This window comes from Lupinus angustifolius, chromosome LG15 (assembly GCF_001865875.1).
Source record: "Lupinus angustifolius cultivar Tanjil chromosome LG15, LupAngTanjil_v1.0, whole genome shotgun sequence".
NCBI lineage: Eukaryota > Viridiplantae > Streptophyta > Magnoliopsida > Fabales > Fabaceae > Lupinus > Lupinus angustifolius.
In genome coordinates, this window is record NC_032023.1 from 1,759,725 (window position 1) to 1,774,797 (window position 15,073).

The following is a 15,073-nucleotide window of genomic DNA, read 5'->3' on the forward strand; positions in this document are numbered from 1 at the left end:
ATAATCTACTCCTTATATATATGAAACACCTATATGACAAAAAAGCCCATACTAAAAACTCAGACCCTAATTCCTCAAAAAATACAAACATGGGCATAATCGTAATATGAGCCCAATTCATTGCCGATCAAAAAACACCGTTGCTCATGGCTTCGTACTATTTACGAACTTCGATTTCGAGCTTCAGACAAAAAAATCTTTCGATTCTTCTCTCAAAATTTTCAATTCTCTTAGCTAATCATTGCAACTGTGCAGGTTTGTAATAATTTTTTTAATACTCATTATTTTTTTTTAGTTTTTCTTCATTTTGGTTCAGCTTCTAGGGTTTATGAATTTGGAATTCATAATGCTTTTTCCGTGTTATGAAAATAGTTCGTGTTTTCAATTTTTTTTGCATTTTTCAACCCTAAGGGTTTCTTCATGTTCTTGTTTATATGTTTGTTTTGAAAATTTGTTTGTTGATAATTGAACTCTATAACAAACTAAGATTGAGAGAGTAGAGGAGAAAGAGTATCTTTTTGCATGCTTGGAGTAGCTAGAACATGTGCAACATAAATTATGTTCTTGATTTATTTAGAATTCTTTTTGTTTGTTTGTTTTTAATTTTTTTGGATTTTTGTTAGAACGTTTTAAATGTTGAAATTTCAAAATAAAAAAAGCATTCTGAGAGTTCATCTGGTATATGATTTTATTATTGTTATCATCATCATCATTATTATTATTAATATTATTTTTACTACACATTTATTATGGAATCTGGATATGTTGGCAGATCATGTATTGAACTGAGGAAGTGAACTTAGTAGGAGCAAGAGTAGAGCAGTATAAGTGTAGGAAGGAATTTTTTTAAACAACGGCGTGCATCTGTTGTCGGACTCGTTTTAAATTCAAAGTGACACTTAAAAATTGTTGATTATTTTTAATTGAATAAAAAAACAGTAGTTTTTGTAAAGGTTGACTACCTGTCTGTGTTCGGAACATTAGAATGAAGTTTGTTATTGGGGTGAAGATAGGTTTTGAATTCGAGACTGGAAGATGTTGTAGTAATTGGATTCCATATAGTATGCTGTTGAGAAAATATTCATCACATTTTTCATAATAATTTAGACTTCACCATGATGAAATATTGATAAACTGAGTTGTGTGAGACAGGTTTGGTTGTGTATGAATTTGATCTATGGTTACAATCAATGTGATTTGCTTGAGAGTTGAGATTAGCTTGCTTGCAAGTAGGGCACAATCTTGACTTATGTAGAATTAGCAAAATTCTCCCACAGGGTTAAATCCCACATATTTTCACATGAGTGTGGCTAGGAGGTCATAACATCAAGTTTTGTTTCATTCAATAATCTGCCATTTCAAAAGATAGCTACATTTTTGGCAAGATGGTCTCCTGGTGGTAGATAAATGTTTAACCCTAAAGATATATTATATCTAATCAAATTTTCACCAAAAATTAAATTTTAACTATAATCTTTCTTCATTATGATGTAACTGAGCTAGTTTAAATCATTTAGAAACGTGGTTATGTGCCATGAAGTCTTTTTATCGTCAGTCACTCTAGGAAAGTTGATTGATTAGCGATAGAAGAATAATGACCAGGCATTATATCGAGCACCTCAGGGAGAATGGTGCATTATATATCATGTATTTTTTATCTAATTGTATCATGAGATGATGAAGTAGAATGGTGTTAAGGAAATACTTTTATACTTTATATTATAATGAACTTTTGAAAATTTGCGTGTCTATTTTAAGTAGCTTTTATAAGATTGTGGGTGCATATAGTGTTCTTTATATCTCTCTGCGTTTAGAGATTTTGTGCACTTTTGTTCGTAATGCGTGGAAATAATTAGTATATATGTCAAATATATTATGTTTTTCTACTTTGGCTTAGAGGGTTTGGGACTTGGAGAGTGTATTAGAATTGTGCTGTTCAGATAAACTCCATATGTTGCATTACAGATGCGTTGGCTTTTCATAAATTCGAAAAACCTGTGTGTTTCGTTGTATGAATTTGAGGTGATCTTGAGCATGAGTCCTAATTTTCAGTCTGAACTCATATATTTGGTATGCACTTAAATTGCTCCATGGCAATAGACTTTGATTTTTCTGTTATTATTTTGATCCTTTCAGGTGCATTGGCCAGAACATCTTTGCAATTTAGATTTGCCCTTTCTGTGCTGTAGTGCCACATCTTTGTCATGCAATATTACCTGTTATGCATTTTGACTCAAAGAATGTGTCGGAATTAGTGCAATGGCAGCATCTAGTAAGTTTGATTTATCTTCTAGAAGCCCTGATAAACCATTGTACACTGGGCAGCGTGGATCCCACATAGCTGCTTCATTAGATAGGTCAGGTAGCTTTCACGAAAGTGTTGAAAATCCAATTCCGCCTTCTCTTCCAAACACGTCGAGAAGCAGTTCTTCAGCAACACAAGGTGATGTGATGACTTTCTTCAATTACGTGCATTTCGACCATAAGTTGGTAGCTCCAGAGCATAAGTCTAACCGTCAAACGGACTATAAACGGCATATCAGTGCTGCTCTTGGAATTCCTCCTGATGAACCTTCATCTACTTCTACAAAAACCAAGCAGTTGCCATCCCTGGTACCAGAAGATATAAGACGAATAAAGGATGGTTTACACACAAACTTTAGGAGGGGAAGGTAGTTCTTTGTACATTTTCTTACTTGCGTTGAAGTTAGAGCTGTTTAATGACATTGCATAACTGAACAGGGAGCGTGCTAAAATGTTCGGTGAAGCCTTATCTGGATTCAACAAAGTTTTCCCAAGTATAACTTCAAAGAAGAGATCCCGAGCAGAAGGCTTTTCTAATGACCGTTCTACTTTCACGTTAAGTGATCGTTCAGTCTCGGGGCAAAGCATAGGTAAGGTTGGAGTTCAAGGTCATGCTGTGACAGGTGGTTTTGAACACGAGCAGCAAAAGTCAGATGAAAGAATAAAAAACGTTGTTCCTAACAAGCGCACTCGAACTTCGTTGGTTGATGTAAGGGTATGTGTCCTTTTATACTTGTTATATAGAGTTATAGACTGTGTTCCACCCTTAAGATTGCAAGTGTGCCTTTCATGAACTATAGGTTCTTTTATGCCTCTTTTGTTGTGTCTATGAAGCTTCCAAAACAAAGACTTTTTCATCACAGTTTTCTGGTCTAGATAAGTTATGAGTATGTCTTGTGGTTGAACGAAGTTGCAAGTGTGCCTTTAATGAACTTATAGGTTCTTTTATGCTTGTTTCGTCGCGTCTATGAAGCTTCCAAAACAAAGATTTTTTTCTCAGTTTTTCTGGTCTGGTAAGTTATGAGTACATGTCTTGTGGCTGAACAAAGTTGCTTGTGCTTTTTTCATGAAGAGTCGGCTTTCAGATTAACTTGGGTTTGCTTTAAAATGCGTTGAGCAAAATTGACCTGGTTTTCATAAATTCTAGATGGATGTGAGGAATAATTCTCTCGTCAGGCCTTCTGGGACTGTAGATAGAGATAAGGAAATGCTACGGATTGCTAATAGTGGTGCTGTTCAGGGTGAGGAACGAATTTTACCTATTGGAGGTGATGGCTGGGAAAAGTCAAAAATGAAGAAAAAGCGTTCTGGCATCAAACCAGATGGGTCTCCAAGTACAGCAATGATGAAACCTGTTAACTCTTTCCATGAAACTAAACAGGGAATGCAACAAAGACTTGGTACCGATGCTCGGTCGAAGTTTAGTAATGATTCTCATTCTTTCAGGTATGGATGTATTTATATGCTTTTATACTGCCATGAACATATAACTGGATTTTATATCAGCCCTCCTGCTTCCAGATGATAAAGTATTACTTATTAAATTGATAAATAAATGAACTGGTGCCCTTTATGTCTAAAAAGAAAACAATAGAAACTTTGGAGATTTAGAGAAATGATGATAGACATATATGGGGAATATCTACCTTTAACTTTTTTCCTTTTTTATGATAAAACCTGTACCATTTGATTTTTATGTAGCAGCAAACTTTATGAGTATCTCTTGTACAAACAGACACAATTATTTACTCTGGATCTCTGGTCTCGAGGGGAAACTCCCATGCTTGTGCTTGGGATTGAAATATTAATTGTTAAATTACATTGCAAGGCAGGCGTATTGCCATACTGTGAATATACTAATCCAATGTAACTAAAGATTAAACCTTTGATCTTCATGTGTTATTGATCTAGTGTCTCTAGGTAGATTGAATATCCAAGGCATAATCAGTGAACCATTTTGCATGAAGGTTTTGTAAAAACATTGTTGTTTAGAGTCAATATAACAATGCACACTATGTCTTTACTGTGAATTTAAATTTAAATTACATGTTTCTCCAATATCAGTATGTTATTTATTAGCAATTTATTACTGATGCTACATTCATCTATTGCAGATAATAAGATGCCTGATAACTGAAGTACTTGGTATAATAAGAATCACCCATTAATGTGTTAGGATAGATACCCCTTGCTCTACCAATGGTAACTTGTTGCGTTCTCTCCCTTCATGGTTATAAACTTATAATACAATAATGAAAAATAAAATAAGATAAACGAGAGCTGTTTGGGTTTCTCTACATATATTGTCAATGGTGGCTTGAAATCTACCTTTAGTTGAAGTAAAAAAGAGAATTTTGTTTTGAGGGATTTTGCCAAGTTCACTCTGATTTTAAGGATCATGGATTCTGTAAGAACTAAGAAGATAAGAAGAGAAGGAGAAGAGAGGAAAACAGAATGAGAGAGAGAGAATAGAGTTGAATGTAAATTCTGAACTTTTATTAATGAAATGCTAATTACAAACAGTGGAGAGGGTTACTTATATAGAGGCAGTACAACTAACACTAAGTACAAGCTAGTGTATCCTCTAACAACCTTCTCAACTAATTAACAATATTAGCTAACTAAGTAACAACCAATACAATAATTTAATAGATTCGAACTATTTGGTGGAAGATGTCATGTATTTAACAAGATTTTATTTTTATATTTCTGGTTCCTGCTCATTCACTTTCTACAGTATAGGGCTATAGGCTACTAATATATTACTTTCATGTCCCTCTGTTTAGGCCAGTGATTTCTAATGGATCTGTTGGAGTTGGAAAACCAGATAGCCTCTCTCCACAAACTGGGTCGGGCATACGTGTCACTACCCCTAGAAGTGACCAAGATAATAATTCTGCCACCAATGATAAGCGGGACCGTCCAGTTAACTCGGACAAGGAAAAGGTGACCTTCAGAGCTGTTAGCAAGTAAGCACACTGTGGACCCTATTTTTTATTATGGTTGAATGATTATTGAAAGGAAAAACTTATTTTTTCATTGGCTTTTTTGTTTTGTTTTTTTACATGTTTTCTTCTTGTTTTCTCGTTTTGGTTGGGTTTCCATGTGTCGTTGAGCCTCTTGAATTGTGATTAGTGTTCAAAACTCATCATTATCTGTGTTATATATTCTATAATTGATTTGGTCTCCACTTTTTTTCCATACCCAGGGCAACTTTTTGTGACGATTCTAATTCAGCTAGCCCTAATTTAAGTGCAAAAACGAATACTTCTGTTCGTGCGCCACGATCAGGTTCAGGAGTTGCCCCCAAGTTGTCACCAGTTGTCCATAGAGCAGCTGTTTCTAATGACTGGGAGCTGTCTCATTGTACCACCAAGCCACCTGCTGGTGTTGGCACTAACAATCGTAAACGTGTGGCATCAGCACGATCATCTTCCCCACCCGTTGCCCCCTGGCAGAGGCCGCAAAAGAGCTCCCGCACTGCCAGAAGAACAAATTTTGTACCCATTGTTTCAAGTAATGATGACTCCCCTGCTTCGGATTCTGTATCCGATGTGGCTGCTAATGATCTTGGGTTGGGATTTTCCAAACGTATGGCTAGCACTTCTCCTCAGAAAATTAAATTAAAAGGCGATTCTTTTTCTTCAGCTGCCTTATCTGAAAGTGAAGAGTTTGGGGTGGCTGAGATAAAACCGAAAGAGAGGGGCAGGAAACAAGAAGAGATAGATCATAAAGCTGGACAAAATGTTCAAAAGGTGTCTAATGTGGTCCTACCAACAAGAAAAAATAAGCTTGTCTCTGGAGAAGAACATGGAGATGGTGTTCGAAGGCAAGGGAGGACAGCACGCAGTTTTCCTTCCACAAGGTCGCAGATACCAATTGAGAAGCTTGGAAACATAGGAACTGCAAAACAACTTAGAAGTTCAAGACTAGGGTTTGAGAAGAGTGAAAGGTGGCTCCTATTTAAATGTATTGTTTAAGTTGTTTGACAAGTTACATGTGCCTATGGATTAAAATCTTATGTTTCTATGAAATCCCTGCAGCAAGGCAGGTCGTCCGCCAAGTAGGAAACTTTCTGATCGTAAAGCATATGCACGTCAAAAACATACAGCTATTAGTGCAGCAGCAGATTTTCTTGGTACTATTTTAAGCTTCTTGAGAAGGCTCATGAACTAAACTTTTTTTGTCTGTAATGAAGTATATCATTATTCATTTTTGGTTTCATTGGTTTAGTTGGGTCAGAAGATGGACACGAAGAGCTACTGGCTGCTGTAAAGGGTGTTATCAACTCTGGTATATATCTTATTAAGCACTGTATATAAGAGTAGCCCAAATATTTTTGTCTGATTGAATTTTCGTATTACTGCAGCTCATGCCTTATCCAGCCAATTCTGGAGACAGATGGAGCCTTTCTTCAGTTTGATAAATGAGGAGGATATTACTTACTGGAAGCAAAAGGTACTGACTTTATCAGTAATTATGAGTGATGGTATTTTTTACATTAATCTTGTCAGACCTATTCGAGTCATGGTACTTTCTCATTTGCAAGAAAAGGGTACAGTTCAGCAAGGCTACAAATGTTTGTGATGTTGTCCATAATATTACAGTTTCATGTAATGTGCCAGTTATGACTCTCAAATATATCATGCATAAGTAATTTTTGAAGAGGAAGATGATAACAGTATGTCATTTTGCCTTTTGGTAGGTCAATTAAATCTTAGATCTTTTTTTTAATTTGTTGGATTCAATGATATGTCTGTATCACTACTATTATTGAGAGTAGCTGGTTTTCATTTAGAAGGGTTACTAAATTTTAACTTTTACTTTAGAGTTTAGACAATTTTTGGTGATAGAATTGTTATCTTGTATCAGAAATGCTTTCCAACTCATAATTCCCATATCCACAATTATATTGTGTCCAAGATTCTGTTTTTTCGTGGAATTTCAATTTTCAACTTTTTGTAATTTAAATGATGGGGAGGATTCTGAACTGTAGTTCATTTTAGGAATCCCAGACTCTGTTCTTTTGTCTTCTTAGCTGGATAAAAGGACTTGGTCCCTTGATCCTCTGGGGGATTTTTCATGTAAATATTTTTGTTAAGGTTCTATCTCAACCAATTGGCAACGAGAGGAGTAGCCCAACATGTATTTAAACCATGTATAGGAGAATGAGACAGACGATGTGGGACTTACTTCCCAAAATGTCTCATCTACAGAAGTCTGCCAGACCAGGCGAAATGTTACCTTTAACCCATGACTAAATGACATATTTAGCCCATGAAAATCGGAGAGAAGTTGGGTTGTTGCTCTTATACCAAGGTTTCATCTCAAAAACCAATTGACAATGAGAGGAGTAGCCTAATAGGTATTTAAAGCATGCCTAGGAGAATGAGACAGGCGATGTTGGACTTACTTCCCAACACGTTTTTACTTTTTGCCACTTGAATAGGGATGCTTTTCTCCTTGGCAAACCCTTGGGGAAATCCAAAGCTCCCTCAATGATAAAGTCTTTCAGTTACTCAATGGAATTTGTACTAATGATGTGTTGCTGGTTCATAGGCCATTTAAGGTTCTCTGCCCTGATATGTGTATAACGTGTGGCACTTACTTAGATTATGTGCCTCATCTTGTCTTATGTTGTTCCGCTCCTGGTTTTTCACGGCACTCCTAATTCAGCATTTTCAGTAATGTTGGGTGTGTCCTAGGTTCTTGGACCAGTGTTTGATGGTTTGCTTTTGTGGCTTTGCTTAAACTAAGGAGGCTAAATATTCGTGGCATATGCTACAATAAATTTATTTGGTTAGAGAGGAATTCATTTTTATGGAGGTTTATTCAGCACATCACTTGATTCGGGATAAGGGTTATAGGTGTCTATTTGGTACAGAGTTCATGACCTTTTGTATTCAGCACATCTCTTTTCTCATGTTTTTTTCTTTCTTTTTTACTAGGTTCTTATCATCCTCAATCCTCACTCTTTGTAATTATTTAATTTAATCCGAAAACTTAATTCTTTCATATATAAAGGAGGTTCAACCATTGATGGTTATAGTTAGATATGACATGACCTGAAGGTATACTGAGACCAGTTCTGTATGTGTCCAAGGTCATTTTTATAACTGGGTTGTTCATTTTAGGCACAAAGCAGTGCTACTTCTTGTTTAGGTATCCTAGGCTAACTCTGGAGAAGCCTACTGCTTTACTGTAAGTCTGTAACTGAATTTTATCTGAGAAGGTGGTGGTGTTTTAATTTTGCCATCTATAATAGGAAATGTGGTATACAAGTTTTTGACTGTTAGTAATTTGAAGCAACAAATTTCCTTGACATTATAGCACTGATGTGACCCTTGGTTGAGTTATTTTGGAGTCATAATTTTATTTATTTATTAATATATTATTTGTTATATCTAGTGAGACAGCCTAAGGTTAGCAATCCATGTGTGAGTGTATGTACTGATCCAATTTTTTGAGTTCTCAGACAAACCTGTCATGGGGACAACATATTCAAACTTCTTTAATAACTTAAATTCAATCATCTTTCAGAGAATTCTAGAATCAAGCAGATTAATGTCAACTCCTGAAGCTGTTGCTAATGGGTTTGGGTTGATTGACTGTGAAAGAGATGTTGGACCTGGTGGTCAAAGAAGTGCTGGAATTGTTACAGAACAGTTACAAGTAGCTAAAGGTGATCATAGTGCAATCCCCCTCTGTCAAAGGCTGATATCTGCTTTAATTTCAGATGAGTGTAGCAGTGAAAGTGAAGATCTCAAGTTTGACACATATGACACAGAATTTGAGACAAATGGGGAGTTAGAACTGAGCGGTTTGGATCACTATTCACAAGCTAATTATCAGTTTATTTGTCATTCTGCTTACAATGGTTATAGGATGACTAGGAAGCTAGAACATATTGAGACTGAAAGTGATATAGTTGATATTCCACGAACTGGCTTCAATTCAAGCTTCGGTAGCTCTGTAAATGGTTTACTTCATCACAAAGCATCAATGCCTATCTTCACCTGTTCAGATTCGCAGTATGATGCTTTGGATCTGAGTGATAGGCTTCTCTTGGAGCTTCAAAGCATTGGAATTTACCCTGAACTGGTAGCAAATTCTTCTGAACTGTTTTGTTTTAGTTTGTTCTGTAGTCCTGTCAGTAGTCTACTTATCAGCAGACCTAATGAATGTATTTAATACAATTTTTTTCCTTGTTAAATCTGCATCTTGCTTGTTTCATACTCATTATTTTTACTTTGTTTTTCAAGCCTGAACTGCCGCAAGCAGATGATGAAGGACTTCGTGAGGATATCAGTAGGTTAGAGGAGCATTACCTACGACAGGTACCAATACTGAAGCCAAGTCATACTGTTCTACTCACCATCTAGATGTTTTTTCCCAATATTTTTGTTAATTTTTCATGTAATTGATACTATTTATATGTTGATTTCCAAATTTATGTAAATATATATATATTGGGCATAGAACCATACACGATTTATTGATATCATTCAAAACCTAGTGAAGTTAACTTTGATTTTACATAATTTGCCTTAAGATTTTATTTTCATGTATATCATAGGTTTCCAAGAAGAAGGGCTTGCTAGACGGATTGTTGAGATCTGCCTCAGTAAAAAAAGAGCTGCAAGAAAGGCAATTACACTTCAATATGTGCCCTGATTAAATTATTTTCTTAACTCAACCTTTTGTGGGTCATTGTTCTGAATGAAAGTATGAAATTTTGTTTAGCAGGGATTTTGAACACCATGCACTAGACAAACTTGTTGTGATGGCTTATCACAGATACATGGTAACTCTTATAATTGGATGTTACTTTTTGTACCTAATCTTGTTTAGAATTCTAGGATAAAATTGTAGATGATGAATTATTCAACCTCTATACCAGAAGTTGTATTACAATAATTATTCAAAAGGCTGGGAATCTTTATATTGGACTACTGGTTAGTATGGATGCAGAGTGAGCACATGGTCTATATGATTGCCAGGGTGAGAAGTAGGAAAAAAAAGGCACATCAATGTATACAGGACTGTGCTGCGTAGTATATAACCTTAAATTTAGCTGATCATAATGCCCTATAAAACTTATGACGAGTTTAGATTGTTTACAGTTTGAAAACATAACAGTAACTATAGGAAATAGTAAGTCTCAAGCAAGTCTTACGGCTGCCTTTTAATTCAGACTTGTAAATATTTGGTCTATTACTCTATTCTTATTTTAGTGTTTTAAACAAAATCCAGCTTTGCTTTGTTATCGTGTTTTAAATAACTTATGTTTCTCTCGGAAGAGTTGAGCGCTCAATGGCCTGATAGATGCTAGAATATTAGAAAATGCTCTTGGTCATATGGCAGCATGAACTGACATTAATTGACTGGCAGGCTTGTTGGGGTCCTATCCCCTCTGGTGGAAAAAATCCAAGCAGCAAAATGGCCAAGCAAGCTGCATTGGGATTTGTTAAACGAACATTGGAACGGTGCCATCAATTTGAAGATGCTGGCAAGAGCTGCTTCAACGAGCCTTTATTCAAGGATATGTTCCTTGCTGCTTCTTCCCAGCTGAGTATTCTTCGGCAGTTAGATGGCATGGAGGTTGAATCTGCAAAACCATATGCTGCTTCTCTTTCTCTGGAAGCAAGAATAGGTGTCTTCTTCATTACTTTCTTGAATGAGTTCTCTATTCTATTGTGTTTCTTCTATATAAGCTGTGACCATTTTAGCCATCTCAGATGGCTTTAACTGTATATACCATTTTCTTTGTGGATTAATTTGTCTGTTCTCTCCCCCTGTGTACACAATAAAATACTGTGAACTAAGACAAAAACTACTACAGCACTGCCAGCTGAGAGAGATAGCCCAACTAAGAGGTGTAATTTTGTCTTAGTTGTCAGTAATTAATCGAGGGAGAGAGAAAGATTAGAATCCCTTATTTTCCTGATACCTTCTGCTTCTGACCTGTTCAGTCAAGTCTTCTTGTTTTTCCTATTGCTCCTTTGAGTACCAGCCAAAACTTGATATACTATTATGGTTGTTTTTTTGCAGCTTTCATTGGTTCACAGCAGAGTCCTTTACAATTTAGTCAGAATATGGACAATCATGATCTCAATTCATCAGATATTTGTCCTGCTATAAACAATTCATCTGAACAAAATAATGGGAAGGAAGATCTATGGTCAAACAGGGTAAAGAAGAGGGAATTATCCCTTGATGATGTTGGTGGTACTATTGCCCCATTGGGCATTGGTGGCTCTCTATCAAGCAGTACAAAAGGAAAGAGGAGTGAGAGGGACAGAGATGGAAAAGGGCAGAGCAGAGAAGTGTTTTCCAGGAACGGTACTGCCAAAACCGGTAGGCCAGCATCATCTAATGCTAAGGGAGAAAGGAAATCCAAAGTAAAGCCTAAGCAGAAAGCACCTCAGAATTCTGTTTCTGTAAATGGACTCCTTGGCAAGCTATCAGAGCAATCAAAACCAGTATTATCCTCTGTTTCAGTGTCCAATGGAATGTCTACTAATAACAATGCCAAGGAAAAAGATAAGTTTGGCTTGGGTGAATTGGATGATGACCATGAGACTATTGATTTGTCAAACCTGCCGATACCTGGAATGGATGTACTCGGAGTACCTGATGATATTGATGGCCAAGGTCAGGATCTTGGTTCATGGTTGGCTTTTGATGATGATGGATTACATGATAATGACTGTATGGGCCTTCAAATTCCCATGGATGACCTTTCAGACTTGAATATGATGGTCTGAAACTGCTTTCTTTGTATACTACTTTTCATTATATATCAGTGACAAAGGAAACAAAGTACTTTAAAGTCTTAACTAGTTACATAGGATAGTCTTGTGGCCAATCCTTTCCTCAATTAGGTTATATAGATTCTTTGTAAGGCTCCTCTCTCCAAGTTGTTTATGAGTAACCTCAAGCTGTTTCGGATTTTGATCGTGCTGAAGTTCATGACTTCCATTGTAAAGATCTTTTTTGTTCAAGGTACAAGTTAGTGTTCCTAGTGATTATATATTAGCAAACATTGTATCCTGGTTGTAGCTCATACAAATCAGAGAACAAGTCCTCTTGTACATACATTTATATTTCTAATAAAATCAGCTTTCATTTGCTGAAATGATACCACTTGCTACCTTTTTTCAATCTCCCTCCACTCCCATCCTGGTTTGCTTTTGGATTTTTTATTTTGCAGATATATTTCTTGAATGTGATGCAGTTCAAGTTGTTTACTATGCTTCATCCAGGTATTCCTGTAGATTTTCTTGGAGCTTTCAAGGAAAAATTGATAACTAATATTTAGATGCAATCATTGTCTGTGTTTCATTGGACAATAAGTACTGCTACTCACTCTTTGTGAAGTTCCCCTATTGCTTGTGTTATACATGTGTGAAACATATCTGGCTGGTTATCTATACCTTGAGTATTATCCCAATGTATTTAATGTCTAATTTATTAGCCTGCAACTCTAACTCTCCTTATTTGTTTTAATTTATTAGCCGACCCTGCCTAGTGGGATAAATGTTTGGTTGTTATTGTATCTGGATTATGCATTTTTCCTTTCCTGCTCTTGTCATATCCATTTAGTTGATTCTGACTTCAGGGTTTCCTTAGTTTGGTGAATTTACAGTATATGAAGATTGCACTAGGCACAATGTTGGAAACCTATAAATAAAAAAATGCATTTGCAAAGGGATTATGATTAACCTTTTATGAGAAATTAATATACAAATGGATTTTTTAGTTAAAACCCCTTTGACATCAACACTCAAATAACTTGGATATTAACCATCTATGACTAAGAAGTTAGTTCATTACCGGAGAGACAAGTGTCACACGATAATAAATAAATGATAAAATGTAATAACATTTTTATCGTTTTATTTACTATGTGATACAATAAACAAACATTATATTAAACTATTTTGCAATCAACACTATATGTAATAATAATTTTGAAATCCCACTTCCAAACCAAAATCATTCTGCATAAATTCTTTATCCTTCGTTGCGTCACGAGTCCAAGATTCAAAATTAATACATTTTGAAAAATTCAAATTCAAAACAAATTTGGCAATTCAAAAATTAATCAGCCAATTTTTAATTAAAAAAATTCGTAAACTTAATAACAATGATTGATGACAAGTATTCGTTGCAATATATATCTGCAAAATGAAATAATTCGATTATCATTGAAACCTATTATAAAATGGGTAAATGATATATCTCCTCTTTGTATTTCTTTGACATGTATATATTTTTAGGTACTAGTATAACTTTGCCTCTGTATATTCTATATCCTTTTTTATTTTATTTTCTATTTTTAGCTATATTTTAAATTTTCTATTCATTCATGAACGTTTTTATTGTATTTCATTTGAGAGAGCCCCTTATTGTATTTCATTTGAACTAATATTTTGGAGTGAGTGATTATCTTTCAATAGAAATGAATTTTTATTTAGTACTAAACCCTTCAATACTGAAATGTGAATAAATATATAAAAAATTAATTAATTTAATTAAAAAATAAAAATTTGGATCGTAATATTTTTTAATATAACTTGTCATAATCTGAGACCACAACCTCTCTCAATAGAGACTCTAGTATAAGCTCTTCAATACTAGATTCTTCTGTACTTGAATATGAATGTATGAATAAATATATAAATTTATTTAATTAAAAAAATAAAAATTTGGACCCTTAATATTTTTTAATATAATATGTCAAAATCTGAGTTCAGCACTAGAAAAAATTTCAACCTTTTTTAACAAGTGTCACTTAAAAAATTTATTTTTTAGCAAACAATTCTAGGAACTTTGTCTCCTAAGGATGTAAAGCCTGTCACTTTTTTCAAAGATATTGATATATCATATTTATCTTATATATTTAAATTGAAATATGTTACTTACATATGTATATTTATTTTGGAAACTCCGTGAGATATTTATTAGTTATATATCAATATCTACTTTATTAGTTACATATGTATATGCTCATTATTTGGATTAGAATGACTTCCACGTCTAAATCTTGTATGATATTAAAGAAAGAGTTTCTTGCCAAAGATATTTGTTAGGAAATTATGTAACTAAACATGACCCACCCATTAATAAATGAAACAGCTACATTTTAAAATCTATTATTTATTAGTGAAAAAAAAGATTATACTAAGAATTACTTCTAAGTTATACCTACATATAATTTCATTATTTTAGTTGGCTAACAATTCAATCTTATTAAAAATATATTAATTACCTTTTGCTAATTTTAATATAGAAATATTATCATTTAACAAAGCTATAGACTTTTACAATCTAATTGTGAAAATAGAAAAAGGAAAAAAAATCAAACATAATGTATGGTAGTGGTGATATTAAATAGTTCTTTGAGAAGATATTTGTTAAGAAATGATGTAACCAAACCTGACCCACCAATTATTAAATGAGATTAAAGCCCTTATGTGTCAAATTCTTGCATAATTAATTTTTGATCCATCCCAACTTTTTGTTGGTGAAGAATAAATGTTGTGTTGGAATTTGGTTGTATCCACAAGGAAATTGACAATTGATTTTTGCATAGGTACATGCATCTTAGGTACAATTACTCAAAATCTTAATAATTTCAAAATATTTATACTAAAGATTTTGTTATCTTCTTAAATTAATAATAAATATTAGATTGATTGTACCTAATAGGTTCCAATACAAGATTTACATAATCACTAGGAATTATTATGTAAATAACCCCTAA

General features: G+C 34.4%; 1 protein-coding gene across 2 annotated transcripts; it reads left to right on the forward strand.

The window, feature by feature from the left end:
* Positions 92–12,442, forward strand: LOC109328232. 2 transcript variants are annotated; one of them, XM_019561598.1, is made up of 15 exons: positions 92–255; positions 2,137–2,672; positions 2,743–3,019; positions 3,452–3,750; positions 5,091–5,273; positions 5,513–6,256; positions 6,348–6,442; positions 6,538–6,597; positions 6,674–6,762; positions 8,845–9,408; positions 9,567–9,641; positions 9,881–9,951; positions 10,051–10,108; positions 10,696–10,957; positions 11,356–12,442. In XM_019561598.1, exons 2-15 carry the CDS (start codon positions 2,260–2,262, stop codon positions 12,069–12,071), a joined length of 3,906 nt encoding a protein of 1,301 aa, XP_019417143.1. In that variant the 5' UTR covers positions 92–255; positions 2,137–2,259; the 3' UTR covers positions 12,072–12,442. The 2 variants fall into 2 exon arrangements, with proteins under 2 accessions (XP_019417143.1, XP_019417144.1); XM_019561599.1 differs by having other exon boundaries at positions 8,845–9,405.